This window comes from Curcuma longa, chromosome 11 (assembly GCF_044706935.1).
Source record: "Curcuma longa cultivar G26 ecotype Majalengka, Jawa Barat chromosome 11, ITB_CL_G26_1.1, whole genome shotgun sequence".
NCBI classification, from domain to species: domain Eukaryota; kingdom Viridiplantae; phylum Streptophyta; class Magnoliopsida; order Zingiberales; family Zingiberaceae; genus Curcuma; species Curcuma longa.
The window spans coordinates 28772636-28794144 of NC_133871.1; the positions used below are offsets into that span (position 1 = coordinate 28772636).

At 37.6% G+C, this 21509-nt stretch overlaps 4 protein-coding genes across 5 annotated transcripts; 2 read left to right on the forward strand and 2 right to left on the reverse strand.

Moving 5' to 3' along the window:
* The first annotated feature begins 158 nt into the window (after positions 1-158).
* Positions 159-6579, forward strand: LOC141840966 (glutathione synthetase, chloroplastic-like). 2 transcript variants are annotated; one of them, XM_074729077.1, is made up of 13 exons: positions 159-701; positions 1079-1248; positions 2917-2992; positions 3128-3258; positions 3490-3612; positions 3694-3774; positions 4076-4156; positions 4254-4323; positions 4465-4586; positions 5172-5311; positions 5390-5582; positions 5663-5809; positions 6327-6579. In XM_074729077.1, the coding sequence occupies exons 1-12, from the start codon at positions 354-356 to the stop codon at positions 5784-5786; spliced, it is 1659 nt and encodes a 552-aa protein (XP_074585178.1). In that variant the 5' UTR covers positions 159-353; the 3' UTR covers positions 5787-5809; positions 6327-6579. The 2 variants fall into 2 exon arrangements, with proteins under 2 accessions (XP_074585178.1, XP_074585177.1); XM_074729076.1 differs by having other exon boundaries at positions 5663-5804.
* Positions 6580-7246: 667 nt separating this feature from the next.
* Positions 7247-12808, reverse strand: LOC141840894 (auxin-binding protein 1; the record flags this gene model as incomplete). Its single annotated transcript, XM_074728982.1, is given in 5 exon segments — positions 7247-7525; positions 9426-9493; positions 10606-10806; positions 11456-11562; positions 12703-12808. Coding segments are annotated over 5 exon segments (558 nt in total). The 3' UTR covers positions 7247-7425.
* Positions 12809-13863: 1055 nt separating this feature from the next.
* On the reverse strand, positions 13864-15794 carry LOC141839468 (putative galacturonosyltransferase 10). The gene is made up of 2 exons (XM_074727213.1): positions 15717-15794; positions 13864-15559 (listed from the first exon to the last, which is right to left on the reverse strand). The coding sequence occupies exon 2, from the start codon at positions 15521-15523 to the stop codon at positions 14093-14095; it is 1431 nt and encodes a 476-aa protein (XP_074583314.1). The 5' UTR covers positions 15524-15559; positions 15717-15794; the 3' UTR covers positions 13864-14092.
* A 2313-nt stretch (positions 15795-18107) lies between these two features.
* LOC141839466 (monoterpene synthase 8, chloroplastic-like) lies at positions 18108-20620 on the forward strand. Its single transcript, XM_074727212.1, has 7 exons — positions 18108-18362; positions 18454-18730; positions 18809-19208; positions 19305-19523; positions 19638-19776; positions 19862-20107; positions 20313-20620. Exons 1-7 carry the CDS (start codon positions 18144-18146, stop codon positions 20616-20618), a joined length of 1806 nt encoding a protein of 601 aa, XP_074583313.1. The 5' UTR covers positions 18108-18143; the 3' UTR covers positions 20619-20620.
* Positions 20621-21509: the final 889 nt, after the last annotated feature.

Consider the following 21509-nt stretch of genomic DNA (forward strand, 5'->3'; position numbering starts at 1 on the left):
TACCATTTCCATCGTAATTATCTAATATTACATAGATGCCCCTCTTATCGAATAAATAGTTTTTTTAAACTTAATTGAGGATCAATGGTCAATTTATGATATTTTGAGGGGGCCCCTTTGGGTGCTTCGGGTTGGGATCCTGGTCGAGATCGAGCAGAAGGGGGCGCTTCTTCTTGCTAGCCCACCGCAAATCGGCCTTCGCGTCCCATCTACTCGCCTCGTCAGTGGAAAGGCGGCGGCCGTCCCACTTCCAGGTTCTGAGAAGCGGAACCTTTGGGCGTCGGAAGGCCGGTTGGGGTGGTCGCCCTCCGTGAACAGGGAGACCGAGCGCCACTTGATATAGATTTGAAGGCATGATGGATTCACTGACCCTTGGCGGCTTCCGGTCGCTTGGCCACTGGCGCCCATCCTTTCCTTCTCACATCGATCCCAGAATGGAGGCAACTACCGCCGTGATCGGTCCGCCCGACCTCCGCTTCCGTTGCAATGTCTTCCTGCGTGCCCCTCGTCTTCGTGGGTGCTTCCTGGCTATGTATCCACCGCGATGCGTCGGGTCGAGTGACCACCTGGAATCTAGCGATGAGATCGCTGCCCCGACCTTTGCTCGGGGAGTTCCTCCTGAATTGGCGGAGAAGATGACTTACGACGCCCTAGTTTGGAGCTCGCTAAATGGACTTGTCGTCGGTGATAGGCGCATTCAGGTCCCTTATTCTGTTCCGACTTCTCCACGACGAACTTGCTATTTGCCTTTTCCCTTTACTCTTTGTGTTTGACTATTAGATATGAGATTCTAAATATATATATAATCATGGCTTATAGTCTATTGGAATTTTGCTCATTAGTTCAAGTTTACCTAATGAAGTTTACTCTCATTGAGTTAAAGACTTCCAAATTTTGGACTTGCTAATTTATTTGCATGGTGTATCCTCCCAATTTATTTTTCAATATATGTACTTTAGATTCCTGTTTCCCGTTCTGTTTTTCAGTCCATCTACATGTGCATCTAACTATTACATGCAGGATTTTGAGATTGAATCATATAAAATTTTAACGCAGGATTGGATAAATGTTCATGCAGGGTTCAGGAACTGTTCCTGGTATCGGTCTAGTTCATGCTCCATTTGCTCTGCTCCCCGTGTCATTCCCTGTAAAGAATTGGAAGCAGGCATGCCATTTGGCTCCGGTCTTTAATGAGCTCGTTGATCGTGTCAGCTTGGATGGAAATTTTTTGCAAGATTCTTTATCCAGGTTTCTCTAACTGTTTATCGTACTTATGAGCCAGGCTTTTATTGTAGTGGCAGAGATTTAAACTCATTCACAACAATGTTATTTTTGGTTTCTAGTATCTCACTCCTATTATTTGCATTACGTAACACCAGTAAACTAATGGTGCAAATAAAGGACTGTTATGATGATTAATTAAACTATGAAAGTAATTTTTCAAATGAGTGAGGAAATTAGTTAAAAGCAGAAAAATTGGGAACCAACTAAATTAAATAAAAGTAATTTTTCAAATAAGTGATTTGATCGGGATAATGCGAGCTTGTTCTGTTGACAATGTTTGTTATGCAGGTGCTGATGATGTCTCCCTTGAAGAGGATAAACTTCGTGCTCTAAATCTAAAAAATAGGGCCGATATGTAAATCTATAGATTGGTTGGATTAATTTGCAAATTGTCCTTTTTTTGGAACAGAGACTAATCTATAATTTACAGTTTAGCTGGATTGATCAAGAATGGACAAATCTTAATTAATTTGGCTTTGATAGGTTTGTGCATTGCCATGTGAGTTGTGATGATCAGTAAAGGGCGCTGAAGTAAGTGAGGCAGCAGCTAGGATCAAGTGCCGAATCATATCTACATATTCTCGACTTCCACATGCAAGAAGATGGAAACATCGATCAATGGTCTCTTGAGTGGGAAGCACCACCTGAAAGGGAGGTAGTGACACTTGGGGAGATTGCTAGGAAGTCAGTGTGGGTTGGATAGAAATGGGTTGTGGTCGATTTGGCATGTGGGGTTTATTGAGAGGTGGTGTTCGATTGACGCAATGATGATGGGGAGGCAACAAGCATGGGGGAGGGGGAGCTAGTGAAGTGGTTAGTGGGAGCTTGACATTGTGGAAGAGAGTAGAGATTGGGGAAGATGGGCTTGTGATCCCCTTGGCTTTTGTTGTTAAATTGGAGAAAAAAAATGATGATCAAGAGACAAACAAAGGGGAGAAGAGCCCACACAAAAATGTGACGCTTTGTTCTTGAAGAGAAAGAGGAGTATTTGGAAGCAAACTGAATAGGAGTCTTGGTTCTGATTTCACTTGATACAGCATGAGCTACTCTTGCTGCCAAACAACTAACTCTCAACGAACGACAAAGCAATTGATATTATAAAGTAAAGCTGAGATGTATGAAGGATCCTAAACCCCTTTTTATAGACTCATAATATGACTGAGCTGTTGAGAAAATCCAAACTTATCTCTAAATTATAACAAACTTTTAAGGTAATGACAGAATCAAATAATAATTTTTTTAGAAAACAAATTCTAATGACTTGTTGAAAACCTTAACGACGTCCCTTGCCTTAATTGACAGAATTGTTTGAATTTATCATGGTTTTCCTCAATAAAATGAGGACAATAGATCTATTTCTGCAGTTTGTGCCTAGCTTCTATTTTCTCTCTTGTATATGCATGCAATAACTTTTCAATGTACTGCAATAGATATATTTTGCCCATCTTTTTTTGAATGCTATTATATTTGGTAATGACCAAATGATAGTGTCACAAAAAATTGAATTATTGTATGAAAAAAATCTAAACTATGAACAATATTTTGTCTTCCATCCTTATTGGCTTTTAAATCCTAGATTGTGTTCTTGAACCAACTGTGAGTTGCATTTTAAATATTATCTTAATGATGCAGAACAAAGAAGGTGGACCCCTTTACTGATAGACTCCTTGATATACACTCAAAGATTCTGGAAATGAATAAAACAGAAGTGATTCTCTGTACTAAACTGTTAATTTTCATTTTTCAGCATCTAAGATTCGGCTAATAAACTTTTTAACAGATAATTTATACTTTTTGGTTCATTAGTTCCATGTTGTATTAACTCTGAACTACAACATACCAGGATATTCGCCTGGGTCTGCACCGGTCAGATTATATGCTGGATGCTGAAACTAATCTACTTCTACAAATAGAGTTCAACACCATTTCATCTTCATTTCCTGGTCTTAGTTGCCTTGTCAGTGAGCTTCACAAGTAAATATCACTCTCAACTTGTTCTCTTTTTTGTTCTGCAGTTTTTTCTCTGGCATCTCTCAGATTGTATATCCATATCACTAAGTTGGACCAACTTGGAGCTTGAAATTCTTTTTTTTATAAAAGCAAGGAGTAATTTTTCCTATTAAAATAGCAGAAAGAAACATCAACTCGATAAGTGCCTGGACTGAGAATTTTGTTTGTAATGTTGTTCCCTGAATCACTTTGCAGAAACTTGCTTAACTATTATGGGAAGGAACTAGGAATGGATTCAGAAAGAGTTCCTAGAAACATGGCTGTAAGCAGATTTGCAGAGGCATTAGCCAAAGCATGGAATGAATACAATAATATCAGGTTGGATTCAAGAGATGTATTGGTTCTTACCTATAATCATGGATGAAAATTCACTAGTTTACCTTTTATATTTCGATTCAGTGCTGTAGTTTTGGTGGTTGTCCAAAATGAGGAGCGCAACATGTATGATCAGCACTGGCTCGCTGCTGTTCTAAAAGGGAAATATCCTTGTAGAGTCACAGTCTATTCTTTTTCCCTTTTTTTGGTGTAATTTTCCACGTTAATGAAGGATATGATAAATCATTTAGGTTTACTGTCGGGTACTCTCTTCATATCATATCTCTGTCTAACATTATGATTTTGTGATTTCTTATCCAAGTTGTTTGTTAGAGGTTATAGTGATTGCATTAGTATAATATCGCTTGGCATCTTATCTGAAAAGATGTATTTCAATTTCATATGCTTAGAAATGTTATCTTGGTGCTCTTCCTCCTGGGGTTTTTTCCTTAAAACATTTTAACACACATGGTGTACTTACTATCCGCAAAACCTTATCAGAAATAGAAGCACAAGCGCAAGTTCTTCCAGATGGAACTCTTTCCATGTATGATACTCTTGTCCATTAATTTTAGCCAAAGACTTTGTCGACTTTGGTTTAAAATGTGCATTAGTAGGCCTACAGCAATTGTAGTTGAATGCAGAGATGGACAAACAGTTGCTGTCATCTATTTTAGAGCTGGGTACTCACCGAATGATTATCCTTCAGAAACAGTTAGTAATATTATGCGGTCTTATTTATTTTAATATAATTGGTTTTCTGACATGTTTGTATCACACATGAAATTTTTTTCGTCTCTTATCATGTGAACTTCGATGATTGTATAGACATTTTACAAAAATTCCACACCACAGGAATGGAGAGCGAGGCTTTTAATGGAGAAATCATCAGCCATCAAGTGCCCATCAATCTCATATCATTTGGTTGGAACAAAGAAGATTCAGCAAGAATTAGCCAAACCAAATGTGTTGGAAAGGTTTTCATTATTTCCCTTTTAATTCCTCAAATTTATTTTCTTTTGCTAATTTCTAATTTTTTAGCCGACCCCACCTAATGAGATGGTAATTTCCAAGTTTCGCTTGTAGTTATATGGTTTGTTTAACTGCTCTGTAGCAAGCCCTTTGATTGTTGGAACAGAAACAACTTGTAATCGTGCAATTTTTTCCTCAAATGTCCTGTCTTTTCTGAATTTTTAAAATACTAAAGTTTGAATAATCTTAACCAATTTATATTCCTAGATGGGATGTGTAAGTTTAACAAAATAAGCTATAATTAGAGATTTGAACCATCTAAAGAGATTTCAACGTTGATCTGCAGCTTTGGAACTACAATTAGGATGGTTGTGACATGATTCACTTTGAATAGGTTAACCAGAAACAGGTTGTGTCTGGGTCAATTTTTTTCATGTTTTCTTGTCACATGGATTGATGAGGTAATCAAATTTGCTATCTATGATTTACTTTAAATTTGTAAAAATTGTGAAATGGATCATAATTGTGTCAGTTGCATTATGTTTGACGTATACTTTTGCACACTTAGTCATGTTGCTTGTGTATTTCAGGTTCCTCGATAATAAAGATGATATTGCAAAAGTGAGGAAGTGTTTTGCAGGGTTGTGGAGTTTGGATGACGCAGATGCCGTTAGGTCTGCTGTCGAAAAACCTGATTTATTTGTTCTCAAACCGCAGCGAGAAGGAGGAGGTACCTCTTTATCCACATTTTCACTATTTATTATTTCCTTAACTTCCAGGAGACTTTATACCTTGTGTCTGCTTGTAGGAAACAACATTTATGGTGACAGTGTAAGGGAAACATTAGTTAGGCTGCAAAAGGAAGGGATGGAGGAACTTGCTGCATACATTTTGATGCAGAGAATCTTCCCGACATCTGTTCCTTCTTTTCTCGTCCGAGAAGGTATTTGGCATCAGGATAATGCAATTTCTGAACTCGGAATCTACAGCGCTTACTTAAGGTTATTGAAATACTAAGCAGTTGGTTATCTTTGTTAATTTCATTGATCCTGAAGAACATGGAATAATTTGCAATTTGCAGGAACAAAGACAAGGTCATTATGAATGATCAATGTGGCTATTTGATGCGGACAAAAGTTTCATCATCAAATGAAGGTGGTGTTGCTGCTGGGTTTGCAGTATTGGATAGTATTTATCTGACATGAGAAAGCATGCTCGGTAAGGTAATGTGAGCAATTCTATTCTCCTGGGACATCGAACTATGCCACTTGGACTTTGTTCTATTGATTAAATGGTTTGACTCTATCTGCAAGATCTTATTAGGAATCATTGCATTTAGTTCCTTGAAAGTTATGGTCATGCTCTTAAATTCCCCCTGAAGCCAATGGTTTTTTGACCCCGGCATCCCTTAGCTTGCATTTATCATGTATGTTGCATCGACAGCTTCAGCCATCTATCAACAGTTTACAATCTTCCTTGACGATTCACTTTTTGGCATGTGCTCTCCGTGTGGATGGGCATGTTGTAAGCTGATAATAATCATTTTTTTAAGTTTCAGCGGAACAGTTTGATATTTGAATTGAGACTTAGGTTCACAAGATCCTGCATGCATCACCATTGTCTGCTTTTGTTGTTTTTTCACCATATCAATAGGCTTTTGAAATCCATGTGTTTCCTTGTGTGAAGACAACTCTTTACGCGATCCATAATAAGTTCATAACTCATATGATGGTGCAATGTTGCAGGTTTGTCGATTGGAGCTGCAAGGCGTGCTTATTTAAACGGATGTCAAAATTTGAGGCAACCGGAATAAACTCTTCTAGGTTGTAAGCATATCAATATGGATGTGCCTTGTTGAAATCATTTCTGAATAAAACTTAAACTTGGCAGAAAATAAAAGAATTCATAATTTTGCTTTTCCCCCGAATTTGTATGATCAAACGTGTTTCATCTTATCCACGAATGCAATGGCAAATTTTATTTTTATTTTCTGAGTAATCCAGATATATGAATTTTGGGCTCAACTAATAATGGAAACAGAAAGTCTTCCTCCTATTCATCCACTCGATAAATTCGAGTCCATCGGATAAATTCAGAAGCACGGTGACTCCTGTTTTAGCCGTCTTAGAAAATAGATAATTTCAGAAGCACGAGTCCATCAGATATATGAATTTTTATTTTAGTGAATGATAGAGTAAGCAGATGCACGGACAAAGGAAACAAAAACTAGAAGAGATTGAAAATGTTTTATTAGGAAAGAAGTGAAATACTAAAATGATTTTAAAAGTCTCCTTTTTTCTGATTTACTTGGGGGAAAATAGTTGGACGAGATTGTAAACTTAAAAACAAATAAATGCCTTTTATTCAGGGTACAATTTGTTAAAGATTAACAGTGTTGCATTTGTCATCCTGAGTCATGTTCACTAAAATAAATAGGGAATAACAAACTTCTTAATGCTTTTTCATTTCGGCTTGAATATGGTACAGTAGGCCTTCACAAATATTATCTGAGGATGTAACTTTCCCTGTAATATTTGATTAACACCAAAACCTTGTAAAAATCTACAACAAAATTTCAAACCAATGTAGGGGACTCAACCAGAATTAAGTTACTAGTAGTGACCAAGACCAAGCAATCATAAATGCTACCGGAAAAATGGTTGTGAAAATTCGCCTTCATTTCCATCCATAAAGATGAACCATAGTTTAGTTAAGGACATCACATTTAGACAATTGTTTACTAATGTTCAAGTTTTACAAATTCTAGTTCACACGAGGAAAATGGTCTACACAAAGGCCAAACGAGCCAAATGCGACATCTTACACAGTTGCAGATTAAGGACATCACAACTCATCCTTTACATGGAAGCACTCTTCGTCCCAATCGAATGGGAACTTCAACTTGGCTGCCGTATGGGGCATGTCCCAGTCCTCGTATATAAACCTGTGTGATGCAAATCAATGTATGCAAATTGCAATAACCAGAAAATAATGCATGGTTTGCATTTCAAATGCAAAATGTGATTAAAGATATTATAGGCAAATTACGTGTGACAATTAATATGAATAATATGAAAGAGTGTCAATTCTGTGATGTCTAATAGATCCTAGACTTTGCCCAAGTTGGCCATTGAACTTGCTGGTGATCGTAAGCACAAACAGAATTTAAAAAAAAAAAAAAGCCAAAATAATAATAAAAGAATTGGCAGAGAAAAGGAGTAAAAAATGGCCTAAGGTATATATATAAATCATTTAATATTTTCATTTGGCAGGACCTCATTACACTGAACATCTTAAATGCACCCTTAAGTTATTCCATCAGAATCCTTAGTTCTTAATTGAACTCTATATCTAGTTTGACATAATATCTATACTGTTCTTTACACTAGAAAACTTAAATATTACTGAAAAAACACGTTGATTTATCATTGGAGTTCTGTACATTTTGCAATGACAACTCCGTGTTCATGATGATAAAAAATTTGGAAGCATTAAAAGAGTAGAATTTTGATAGAGTTTAGTGCCCAAGAAATTTGCATTTTCATGCACAAATAGAACCAATTTCAATGCCGAAAACAAACTAAACAAAGCCTGAAAGAGACAGTTTTCCAGGAGGAAAAAAATCTTTCTCATGATATAACCCTAGACCGTGCCATGCATACTAAAAGAACCTCAAGACAAAGCAGACACAATTTTCTTTTGTTGCATCTGCCTTACTGGACTTATCTGCACATGCTCCGAACTAGGAGCAAAAGGCCCACTCAAATTCTAAGGTTTAGTGAAGCCGTAGCTCAAGAAATTCTGATGGGGTACTAGACAGAATAAGAGGAAATTTGTTACAATACACAGGTGCTGATGTGTAGAGAAGAAGTGACAAGACATCGAGGAGATAAGCTACCAAATGAGTTTTGAAAAGCAGTAACAGTGAGGGAGCAGAAGCATGACTTTTGGGAGGCCACTGAGAATATTGAGGAACCAAAATTTATTGCATGACAAAGAAGTGGATAATAAGATGGTGAGAATAGTGTAGAAAGGATAATTGGAACATATATATATATATATATATATATATGATAGAGATTTTTCTACATTTGTTCCTCATATCAGAATGAATTTCCAAAGTCTGTATCCTCTGTGAGCCTGGAAATATTTGCATTCGGATACACTAAAAGAGAACCTTTATCCTAAAACCAATCTACTTGTTAACTATTAAAAAACAAATCTGACTGAGCATATGCCAGATGCACAAAAATAAGCATGAGCCAACAGAATACTAGAGATACTGCATCTACCATCTCTTACAAATCAATATGCTTAAACATAATACTGAATAACATACAAATAAATGCAGTATTTTTTCACTCGATTAAAAGATGCACAAGCTACTGCAGAATATTGAGCGTTTTAGATCTAGTCATATCAGTATTGCTTGAAGTTTAGATGCAAACTTGACAAGGAACTTAAATAATTATGATACGATGATAATGATACAAGGATCAGGCATACAGGAGTGGACGTCAAGACTCAGGATTTATAAATATCAGAATTAGTAAAACTAACAAAGATAAAGATGAACAGGACTATGATTAATGATGGATATTCCAAGATAAGGTAGAAAAAAAGTAGACTTAGTTTTCCATGTGTAATCATAAAGCATGAGAATGTTCTGTTTTTACATAAACAGAAGAAGTTAGCAATTCTATCCAACTTCGACAAAACCAAATTCAGGAAAGATAGCATATAGGAAAATCATAATATATTTCAATTTTCGAACTATAATTAGTAATAACTTGAAACTATTAAATGGAATGTAGAATAGTTGAAGTATAGGGTTGAAATCTAACACTTTGACTGGTGGACGAGATATAACAACAAGCAACTGCAGGTCCTCATGCTCATCAGTATTCCAAACCTGCAATAGATATGAACTCCAATTCATCTAGAGAACAATCAAAGTAGTTACTTCACCATTCTCAAGCTATAATTAAGTAGTTCATAGCTCGTATAAAGTTAATGTCTTCTTCTCTGTTGTGACTCTTCTACAAATCAAGTTGCTCATAAAAAAGTGCCAGCTTAAAAGTTTATATGAACACAATCAACAGCATCACTCCTCTGTGTCAGTATAGCATAAATGATTTCGCTCCTAAATGAAGCTTTCAGCTTGGTGTAAGTATACCATAAATGATTTTGCTCCTAAACAAAGCTTTCAGTTCATACAGCTAGTGTCATCTTTGTGTGCTTGGAAACCTGATGAGGTATATCATCCAACCTTGAGCTTCAATGATCCTCTTTCTTTTATCATTATTGGAAGGAACTGCTCATTCACATGAAGGATGTACGTATACAGAGACATTCTTGTCATGCACAGTGGCAGTCCCCCCCCCCCCCCCCCCCCCCCCCCCCCCCCCCCACTAGGAGCATCTCAAAGTGGTTTTATAAAAAATTTCTACCTCTCAAATCTCTAATGCACCCTCTAGATATGAGCAGTCCTGTCTTATAATGTTCATATCCCAGGACATGACATAGGTAGTCCTTGAGCTTGAGTTGTCAAGGTGACCCTCAATTTGATTATACAAGCATGTCAATGGTTCGCCAGTTTGACTGGCCTCAAGACTCAATATATGGTATCTGCACATAAGTATCCATGCTTTCGTTAAAGCTTTCAGATAATTGATTAGTTCTTTGGAGGAGTTTTACCAATACTATCATATATTAAAGATTAAAGGTTGGCGAAGTATCAAGGTAGATGTCATCAAAACAGACTTATTTGATTAAAATCTTGAAACCAAAGATGAAAACTTAAAATCACAACCTACAAGGGAAGGAATCAGAATTATTTGGTGTAATATTAACTATCAATCAGTTATCAAAGAAATAAAATCATTCATTGTCGGAGATACTATAGTATCAATGAGCAAAGCAACAGCAATAAGATATGTGAAACTATGATGTAATGTGGTAAGACCACAGCAATAGGATATATGAAACTATGATGTAATGTGGTAAACAAATTGTGAGTAGTACCTGGTGAGGATCATTCACAGGGACAGAAAATGTGCTATTTGAATAAATTGGGAACTTAGCAGGAGTCCCTGGGTACTTGAGTGAACTTGACCCCAGTAAAACAGTACCCTTCCCTTTTAGGACCACAAAGGTTTCTTCACAAGAGTGGCGATGAATTGGCGTGTGAGTGCCTGCCGCGAATGTCTGTAGCCAAACTTCAATCTAACAAAAAGCTAGATATTCAGAGTAGCCCTCTTATATGAGAACACTCAAGAAAGAGCAATATATTTAAAGGCATGCCGCCTAATGGCTGACTAATGATTGATTCCCTAATTCTTAAAACATGCCAACAGCCGGCTCATTGTTCCAAAGTAGTATCTTCACTAGTAAAATGAGTTACGAATACACTACATGAAAGATGCATAAATCATTCATTAACTATGGCATATAGTAAGTAGAGGTGTACTTTATCTAAAAGCCAAAAATTTGAGAGGCCCAAGTATAAAGGAGTTTTGAGCTAAAGTTTTTGGATCAAACAATTTTCAGATACACTTAATAATCCAATCTTATGGTAGTGCACCTGGAAATTTACTTACCACTTTCTTATCATGATCTCAAACACCATAAAATTTAGCATATGATCCAAATCCATTTAGATTAGCAAGAAGGAAAGCCTCTCTTTATGCCAATATGATGCATGATTAATCTCCTGGATCTCAGTTAAATGAGTGGTTTGGATAAATACTGAAAAAATATCAACATGCTACTTGACTTAAATAGAAAGAAATTGATTGCAAAGAAACTCAGCTTAAATTGCTTCAGTGAAAGTTTAAGAAGTCCAAGTAAAACATTTATATCTTCAATTACTTACCTCTTTCATTCCATGTGAAACAGCACCTGCAATGGTGATGTGTGCCAAACCTCCTCTCCCAAAGTTACTTTGAGGTATATTACTTATATTTCTCACAAACGAAGTATCTAGATAAAGGAAAAGAAACCATATCAATCAGCTTATGGTGACACTAACTTACATCTCTTTATGATGTAGGGAAACAGGGAGGGACATTAAGGAAATTATTACCAGGCGTTCTTAGTTGAAAATTACCAAGTTTTTTCTACCTATACTCCGTCAACAATGTAATTTAATTTATGAAAAACTCAAAAATTATGGTAATAAAGTGCATACAAAATGACAACAGAGGATGGTATTGGTGATGCTTGATCGTTAAATAAGCGGTCTCAAAGATGGAAGATTACCATGTCAAGTGGGAACATGACATCCCAAACTACTTGAAACTACATTTACTGGATTGAGCAAAGCAGTTGCATCATTGAGGAACCTTTACAAACTCTATCATGGATTATGTGTGGTGTCTGAAATTCGTGTTATCATGTCATAATCAAATTGAGTCATTTTATGCCAATATAAAATTTTGATAATGATCTTAAACTAGTTAAATTTTCCCAAAAAATGATTTTATAAAATGCAAATCAATTAAGCTTTTTAAAAGTTAGTTTACATGACATAAAGGTTGTTAAAATTACTGATAAATGGTGACGCATATCATCAGGTTGTGCCTAATTTTGCAGCCAAATAAACAGAACAATTCACTTGATAATGAAATCAAACAGGTCAGATTTTTCTTATTTTACCAGTTTTATTTCTTTTCTTTAGTATTCAAGTCTTCAAGTTATCAAAAAGTTAATACTCAGCAAGTAGCTTATATTTTATAGATCTAGCAAACCATACCAATAATTCGTGCATCTTAATAAGAGGTATTCAGAAACTGACACACTGAAGCAAATCACAAGAACTGCTCCCAGGAGAATATGCTTCTACAAATCCAAGGTTGCAGACTAAATACAACGAAGAAAAATTCATGAGTATGATTACTCGACAACGTAAAAAATAAAATAAAAATGCTTATCCATTGCAAAACCTACAGATTAGACATGATGCATAAAATTTTACAGATTGCAGACATACTGAGTTCAATTACACAGTTCTAATTACATATAGCCTACCAAATTACACACAATGGATGCGCCAGGAGGAACGGAACTATTCCACTCTATCGCGAGGAAGGGGAGCAGAACAGGAGAAAGAGACCGACTGACCTCTGTTAAAGCACTGGGCGAAGGCGGCGACTACCGAGAGGAAGAGAAAACAAAGCCTGGCGTGCTCGACGATCCCGCCCATCTTCCTCTCCTCCTCCCTCTCCCTCTCCCCTGTATCGAAAGCCGGTGGTGGGTATCAGCCGGCAAAAGCGACGTCAGCAAAAGGGTTCCGCCTCTTTATCTTCGAGCGACGATTTTTCTTTTTTACAATTTTATGAACCATTTATAAATATATATATATATATATATATATATAGTTGGACTACATTTTCATATATGGCCCTCTTTGTTTAGGAAATTTGTCTCAGTAGCCATATACATTTTCATATTTTGGCCCTCCATGTTTAGGAAATTCGTCTCAGTAGCTCTGTGGCAGCCATCATCGAAGTTGAGGGAGTAGCCAAGAGGGTCATACTGGAGCCTGATCCTTCTTTTACTCAAAGCTCTCATGATCCTTGCTTTTATTCTCCATACGAAGCTTCTTCGCGATCGTGGCCTCCGACCGCAATGTTCGACACATGCCACCCTGCTGGCCAAACCCATCTCCCAACAAACACGACTCGACGATGAGGATGACAAAGGAAAGTGGAGAGGAAAGAAGGAAGGAAGGATAGGTGGTCTAGACTAGAGTATCTATCCATCCTTGAAGTGGTTCATTTATAGAACATATTGGGGAACCGAGGGATTCCATGAAGGCTCAAACAAACACAAGCCCTGCTCATAGGAATTCAGTGCGAGAGTGAGAATAAAGTGTGCAGATTCTGATGTCTGAAAAGACACTGTATATCTCTTTACTTTTTTGCTTTCGTCAGAGACTTATAAGTATGGGACATGTGATCATGATTGGATTCTCTGGTTATGTTTGATCAAATCATCATTTTTGGCAGGGCTTCCTCTCCTTAGACCTTAAATGAGAATGAAGTGTTTTGAATACTGAGCGAAGAGTAAAAGCTTCAGTAGCATATGGCACAATTGGATTATTTTTGTTGGTATTTGACTGAGGGAATGAATAGCCAATTAGCCAGGCAGGCCAGCTAGCTGATGAGTAATGTCACATCCTGGCTATTGTCTTCTACTCTTTTCTTCCATTCATTTTCGATGAAGTTGAAATTGCAGTGTTGATGCCAAAAGATTATGAATATCCACAGAATGGACCTTTCTTTTCTTCCCAATAATACAGATATTCTTAGGAAACCTTTAATATGTCTACTAAACAGAGACTAGTCACTCAGATAAGGTTCGCCTCTACACCACGAACCAATAATACAAGTAGTTTAGACGACAGTGATTCAAGGAAAGATCAAACAAAAAACTTTTAGAGAGAAATATTGTGCAACTTAGTAGCATCAAATCGCTACAAGATCTTTCTAATTGATGATAAGAACATAGTTTACATCAGTCTCTCCTTGCTATATCCTCTCACGAAGCACTGTTGCAGCATAGGATGAGAGTAGTCCACATACTTTTCCCAAAGCCCCTGGTACTGGTCCATTCCAATCTTCATCCATGGCTTCCTGCGCCCATTGTAGTGCAAAACTGCACTATTTTCTACTTGCGATGGGTCGACGTCTGTGTGTCCAAGTCCAAGCACATGCCACTCAGCATCCAAATTCTCAACCAATCCATGGAAGGTCAGCAGTCCCGGAGGCAAGGTGCCAAGCTTCCACAATGTGTGATTGGCATTCCTCTCTTGCCAGTAGTGATATATCCCAGTCACATTCCTTCTGCGCCACTCCCTCAAATCAAAGACATTCATTCCGAATGCCCAGCCACACGCATCGGGATCGAAATGGGCACGGATCAGCGGGTGGGAGTAGTTCAAGTATCTATGGAACCCATGGAAGGTCTCCCTGCAAGTATCGACAGCACCCATCACGTTCCCGTTGAGGTTAATCGAGAACAGCTCTGAAAGATCCCTCTGAACCACCACATCATCGTCAAGAAACATGATCTTCTCTAATGCCGGATAGACTTCTGGGATATAAAACCTTAGGTGCTTAAGCATCGATAAGTATTTTGGGTTCCTGGACTTGTTTGGTGTTCGGTTGTTATCACCAGTTTCAGTGAAGTGGAAGTTCTGGGCCGCAGGGTTCTGGAGTTGCTTTAGGACAGGCACATACGAGGCATTCAGCCAGCTAAAATCTTCCACCATTTGGACCTCGATCGTTGCGCCTCGGAAATTGTTCATGGAGAACCAGGCCCTCATAGGTGCATAGTTTACCTCATCTGTGACCAGGTGGAATACAACAGAATCAGGATGATCTGAATGCACCGTAGTAGAGTTTACCACCACTGACACAGCAAGGATGTTGTCCGAGAAGACACAATAATGGTAAAGACTATTATCTCTGAGCTTCTCTGTGATTTGCCTCCCTCCTGATAGTTCTCGTTTGAGGTTTGAATTTGTAAACCACTGGATGGTTAGCCTGATACTAAGACAAAATAATCCTTTCGGGAGTTCTTCAGCGGCTATCTGCCCAGATTTGATGCTCTTTTCAGCCTCAGATTTCATCTCTTCATCCAAAGATTGGAATTGGTCTTTCAGCTTCATAATCACAGTCGCAATGTCATAGTGGAGTTGCTGGGCTTTGTGGAGCAGGAGAGCCATATCACGAATTGTCGATTCACATTCTCCAATAGTTAGCGTTGATGCTCCGGCCAGAAGGGCTTGGTTTTTCTGAATTTGAGCACTTAGCTCTGCTGCAAACTGGGCATTGCTACTATCCTCAGCGATGCCGACCAATGCCTTGGCGATGCATATCTGATCCATCATCTCCCTCGTGCATGAATAAGGGCACAGCACATCGCCAGTAATGTTCATACCCCCGCTAGTGACAGTGTTCGAGCGATCGAAGTTCTGCAGAGAAACACCAAGGATTTATTGAGGGATAGTAGAATGATGAGTACGAATCATGAACAAGCAAATCCATCGTCAACTCACTGCGGCCACACAGAGAGAGCGAGAACATATTTTTACCACGGAAACAGAGATAACGAGTCGAAATATGATGCACCTGTGCGACCGACGGCGGCGCGGCTCTCGACGAAAGCCTCCCGCGGCAGAGCAGCACAAGGAGCAGGAGCACTGAGACGCCGAGACCAACCCCGACCAGCCAGACCCACACGCTGCTGCCGTTCGACCTCCGCCTCGCCGGCCTCCGGAGGTCCGCCTCATCCCTCGCTAGCTCCTCGATCTCCGCCGGTCATCCCTCACTCGCTGCCCGCCTGCCCCGTCTTCTGGGACTCGTCAACCTTGTGGGAATCATATTCGCGGCTCACATCTGGTCAACTCTGTCGGCTGTCCTAACACATCGGAACCGGGTGGCGGATCTTGTATTTGAGATCCATTATCTATGGTTCGCCCATCTTGCCTATGTTATTTAGTTGGAGTTGCATTATCGGATCTAAATCCAAATGCATTCGGTTAGTTGAGTTAGGCTGCCAGATAACAAATTAGTCATCAAAGTTGGCTACTCGTTTAGGCACACGTCCTTGTAGTTTGGCAGCGAAAATTGCAGGGGTCAAAACAGAGGAAACCAATCAAATATGAAAAGAAAATATTTGGCACGTCTTTTCCACCAGTTTCTTCTACATATTTGACATCAAGTGAGGCACAAGCACTTCGTTGTTGTTTGTCACTCTGAATCACTCTATCAACAAACTGAATTAAGTCCTTGAAGTTTTTTAACTAACCAAGAAGAATCTCACTGTCTTGAGTGTCGCCATCTTCAGTGCTACAACTCCCCATCCGTTTCTAACTGTGTTCTCTCCTGTACATAATCCAGATGCGTAAGAAGAAGAAAAACAAACATATTGAAGAAAAGCAAACCAAATTTATCAGATCCACCGTAATTCTTACTTACTATGGGAGGAAAAAACATGGTTGAGAAACTAAACCTGAAAGACAGACACAGTGGCACAAGTCATTAAATATTTGAAAATAATATAGATAGGTATTAGTGACGGCAACAGAATGACTTGTGGGGAGGGAGATTAACGTGAAAACGAATCAGCATAGTTTTATGACAGAATGAAGTCCTCACATTCTGAGCTAACATGTTAACAATTTCATCATAATTTGGATTTGTAGAACCATTCCCAATTAGCATAAATGAACATGGAACTGGATAAGGCAGCGACTTAATCCATACAGAGCATAGCTGTTCAATCCTAAAGTAGGTTCTCCTTCGCGAATCATGCCTTTCCATCTAGATATAAATCTCTTCTTCGGGGCAGAATCTGGAGTATGGTGGCGAAGAACAATGGTTCCTTGTATAAGGCTCATGATGTTTTGATCAGATGTTATGAATGAATCCAAATAGGAACTTAGGAAGCAAACCAATCAGTAGCTATCCACATATATATCCAGTGCCCATCATCCCCAGGTCTTTTGCAAGAGAAAAAATGTTCAGCCCAGAGTCAAAATTGGCATGGATAATGTATACTCGAGACTCCATCAGGTTGACTCTCACCAACAAGTCATTAATCACATTCAAGCCAGCATTTGGAGGGAAACCTGCTTTACAGGAGATCTTAGACTGCTTCTTTGCTAATGCATCACCGATCGAGAGCTATTACTCCTCCCCTTCCATAGTCATCGTCGACATAGATGGCCTTACCTCTCTCCATCTACAGGACTCAACCAGATCAGCCAGTGCCTTCATTTGGAAGTGATCACTATGAGTTGTTCGAATGAAGTACGGATATTCCAGTGGAGAAAGGCCTGGATCTGTGGTACCAAAAGCTAATAATTTTAATCTTCGTTGTACCAATTTCTACTCTAATAGTAAACTATTAGATCAATTTTAATTTTGATTAATATTAAAATAATTTTGAATATATATTTGATGATAATTTTGATCAAAATTATTATAATAATATTGAAAATATAAATAATTTAAAAATATAAAACACCTTTTAATATTTTTTTCTTTAAAATGAAACACCCTTTAATGAATGATAATAAAATTTAAAAAAAAAAACAGTCTTTTTATTTATTTTCCAAACAATTAATAGCTTTCTATATAGAAACGCCTTGATCTTGTTAACAGAAATATGAAATATAATATATTTATACTCCTTGAATTTTAAATTTTTTAAGAATTCGATGCGTATTATTTTAGCTAAACAATAAATATACTAAGGCATTTTCGATGTACTAATATTATTTTATCGAACCGTATCTGAAGTCAGCTAAAAATATGTTCATAATATCTTACTAAAACTAACAACCGCACCGGCGCTCTTCTGGAGATCGCGCGTGAAGAATGTTTTAACGCAAAAATTTCACACGCGATAACGTGTAACAGCATTAATAATTAAGTAATGGACACCGACGCTTCTATATATGGCAACCGTTTTAATCGAGGGCTCAAGCAAAAGCCACCTGCCAAACGGCCCCCAAATTAAGCTAAAATTTTGTGTACGTTGTATCAATAATCATGTCTCTGATCTTCCAACCTTTAGCTCCATTAAACTTGGCTTTTGATCGACACCTCTTTGCTCTCCGGCGATGCACCACGGCCGTCAAGCAACCGTGCCTCCCGCTCATCCGATGCGCCGCCGACGCCGGGCAGACGCCGTCGTCGAGGCGATCGGCCAATTACCAGCCCAACTTATGGGGCGATGACCGCATCCGATCACTCACTGTCAATTCTCCAGTCAGTAGCTAGCTAGCACTCTGTTTTTTCTCTCTTAAATTTAATTTTCATTCTAAACTTAACTGAAAGTTTTTTTTTTATCGATCTATAGGTGGAGGAGAAGGACCACTCTGCGAGGATTAAATTACTGAAGGAGAAAGTCAGAAAAGTTGTGAAGGACGAGAAGAAGGAAGTGGAAGAGCAGCTTCAACTTATTGACCAGCTGCAACAGCTCGGAGTGGCTTATCATTTCAAAGATGAGATTAAAGACTCCTTGAGTAGTCTTCATGCGTCTTTAGACGACATCAGCTTGAAATTGAAGGATAACCTTCATGCCTCAGCAGTGCTCTTCAGGCTGCTCAGGGAAAATGGCTTCTCTGTTTCAGAAGGTAATTAATCGATCAGTGTCATCTACAATAATTGTCAGAAACTAATTATTAATTATTTTCTCTGTCTGTCAAATGAAGATATTTTCGACAAGTTTAGAGATGAGAAAGGGCAGTTCAGGGATTGCCTTAGAAGGAATACCCAAGGAATGCTTAGTCTGTACGAGGCTTCTTATTATGAAAAAGATGAGGAAGAGATGGTGTTGCAGGAAGCCATGGAGTTCACAACTGAACACCTCAAGAATCTTTTAGAACAAGGCAGCATCTCGGATCTGACTCGGGAGAAGGTGGCTCACGCCCTGGAACTGCCACTGAATTGGAGGATGGAGAGGTTGCACACGAGATGGTTCATCGAATCATGCCAAAGAGAAGCGACCACGAACAACGTAATTAATCATGCTGATCTGCTTATCGAATTTGCTAAGCTCGATTTCAATGCAACTCAGAGCGTCCACAAGAAAGAACTCAGACAAGTCTCGAGGTAATTATATAAACTAATACTTAATCAGTTTCTCATGCCATATATATATATATATATATTTGAATTGAATGGTAATCATATATATCATGCATGCAGATGGTGGACAGAACTTGGAATTGCTGAGGAATTGCCATTCGCAAGGGACAGATTGACTGAGAACTACTTGTGGACTGTGGGTTGGGCATCTGAGCCAGAGCACTGGAGATTCAGAGAAGAGCAAACAAAAGCAAACTGCTTCGTGACGTTGATCGATGATGTTTATGATGTCTATGGAACCTTGGATGAACTCCAACTCTTCACCGATACCATCGATAGGTAAAATTAAACACGATGAATATATAATTATATACTGATGATACATACGTGCATGCATATATCGAATCGCTTAATTTGATTATTCTGATTCTGGATATATATGAATAATTTCAGATGGGACATTAATGCGATCGATAGACTTCCAGATTACATGAAGCTCTTATTTATTGCAGTCTTCAACACGACAAATGAAGCAACTTATAAGGTGATGAAAGAGAAAGGATTGGACACGATGCCTTATCTCAAGAGAGCCGTAAGTGATATATAATATAGCTATAATAGCTCCTTAATTTTTTTCTGTTAATTAATTAATTATATATATATACCCTTAATTTCAGTGGGCAGACTTGTGCAAGGCGTATCTAGTGGAAGCAAAGTGGTACCACAAAGGGCACACGCCGAAGCTTGATGAATATTTAGAGAATGGAAGGATGTCGATATCGAGCAATGTGATGGTGACCTATGCTTACTGCATGGCCCCAGAGTTAACCAAACACGACTTAGAACGTTTCTCAGATTACCCTGCCATTATGCTACCCAAGTCTAGACTTGCTAGGCTCTACGACGATTTAGCAACTTCAAAGGTATGTATGTATGTATGTATATATATATATCAATATCATTAACTCATCGATCGATCGATCGATCGAGAATAAATTAATTATATAATTAAAATGGGTATGTACTCTCCAATTACGTACGTACTCTGGATATATATATATATATCTTGTTACATGAATTGAATTGAATTGAATTTATATATGTGCAATGCATGCATGGATATTGTAGGATGAACTTAAAAGAGGTGATGTGAAAAAATGCATCCAGTGTTGCATGAGCGAGAGAGGTGTGTCAGAAGATGTGGCTCGTGGTCAGATGAAGGAAGCGATCAAGGAGAATTGGAGGATGGTCAATGGATATGATCGTAGCAGCCTAATTGTGTCTTCTTCTTCATTCGAGGAATACATGAAACGTTTGGTGGTCAATATGATTCGCACATTCCAATTCTTCTACCAAGACGAGGATAGATATGGCAAAGCTGATGGAGAAACCCAAAAACAAGTCATGTCACTATTGATCGACACAATTAATTAATTAGTAATATATATATATATATATAAATATAAATAAAATAATGCCTCCTACCCAAATATAATAATTTGTTGGAGTACTGTACTTGTTTAACAATAATGTCTATATATATATTGATCATATATATTATATATTAAAGTGTGATTACGAAGAAACTAATATATTTTATCAATCTTATGAAAATTTTAATTAAACAAAGTCGAAAAGAAATTATAGTACAAAAATTAAATTAAACATTTTTGACAGAAATATATATGTAATTAATCCACCAATAACTTAATATATATACACTGAAAACCTATTCTTCTAGAAATCATACATACATATATAGTTTAAAAAGAGAAAAAGTTATTAGAGTAAATTATTAAAAAGAAGAGACAAATTAGAATGATGCACTAGCGCGCGCGATCATAGATGGCGTAGGACATCAATAATATTTAATGGTGTTAGTTAATTTTATTTGTTGGTTATAAAAACATTATTAAATTCAAGCGAGCCGAACTCACAACATGGTTAATAATAAAACATAGGATCGTTATTGACATTATTTACTGTAGATCCTTTGAAATTAAAATTTAGAAAATGTCAAAAGAATCAACAATTATTATAAATATATGTGCATATTTATTCTTACCCATGTAAATTAAACTATGATAATAAAATCATAATCAAGTCTTAATTTTGTTCAAAACTATTAAAAATCAAGTTTCTTATAGATATGAACACGATTCAGAATTGTCGGTTCGACGATTTAGAATTATCGATTCGATAATTTCTAAAACGTCGATCCTTAATTTTAACAATCTAAGACGGTCACGATTTACTATTAAAAACTGTCTATTTACCGTTTAGTTCACGATAACCATTTAAGATTATTATTTTTAAAAAATATAT

Coding starts and splice junctions, on each gene's coding strand:
- LOC141840966 (XM_074729077.1), top strand. CDS start 354: ATGATGGATTCACTGACCCTTGGCGGCTTCCGGTCGCTTGGCCACTGG. Junction 702..1,078: donor TCGGTGATAGGCGCATTCAG/GTCCCTTATTCT, acceptor ATGTTCATGCAG/GGTTCAGGAACTGTTCCTGG. Junction 5,312..5,389: donor ACCGCAGCGAGAAGGAGGAG/GTACCTCTTTAT, acceptor GTCTGCTTGTAG/GAAACAACATTTATGGTGAC.
- LOC141839468 (XM_074727213.1), bottom strand. CDS start 15,523: ATGAACATTACTGGCGATGTGCTGTGCCCTTATTCATGCACGAGGGAG.
- LOC141839466 (XM_074727212.1), top strand. CDS start 18,144: ATGTCTCTGATCTTCCAACCTTTAGCTCCATTAAACTTGGCTTTTGAT. Junction 18,363..18,453: donor CACTCACTGTCAATTCTCCA/GTCAGTAGCTAG, acceptor ATCGATCTATAG/GTGGAGGAGAAGGACCACTC. Junction 20,108..20,312: donor ACGATTTAGCAACTTCAAAG/GTATGTATGTAT, acceptor TGGATATTGTAG/GATGAACTTAAAAGAGGTGA.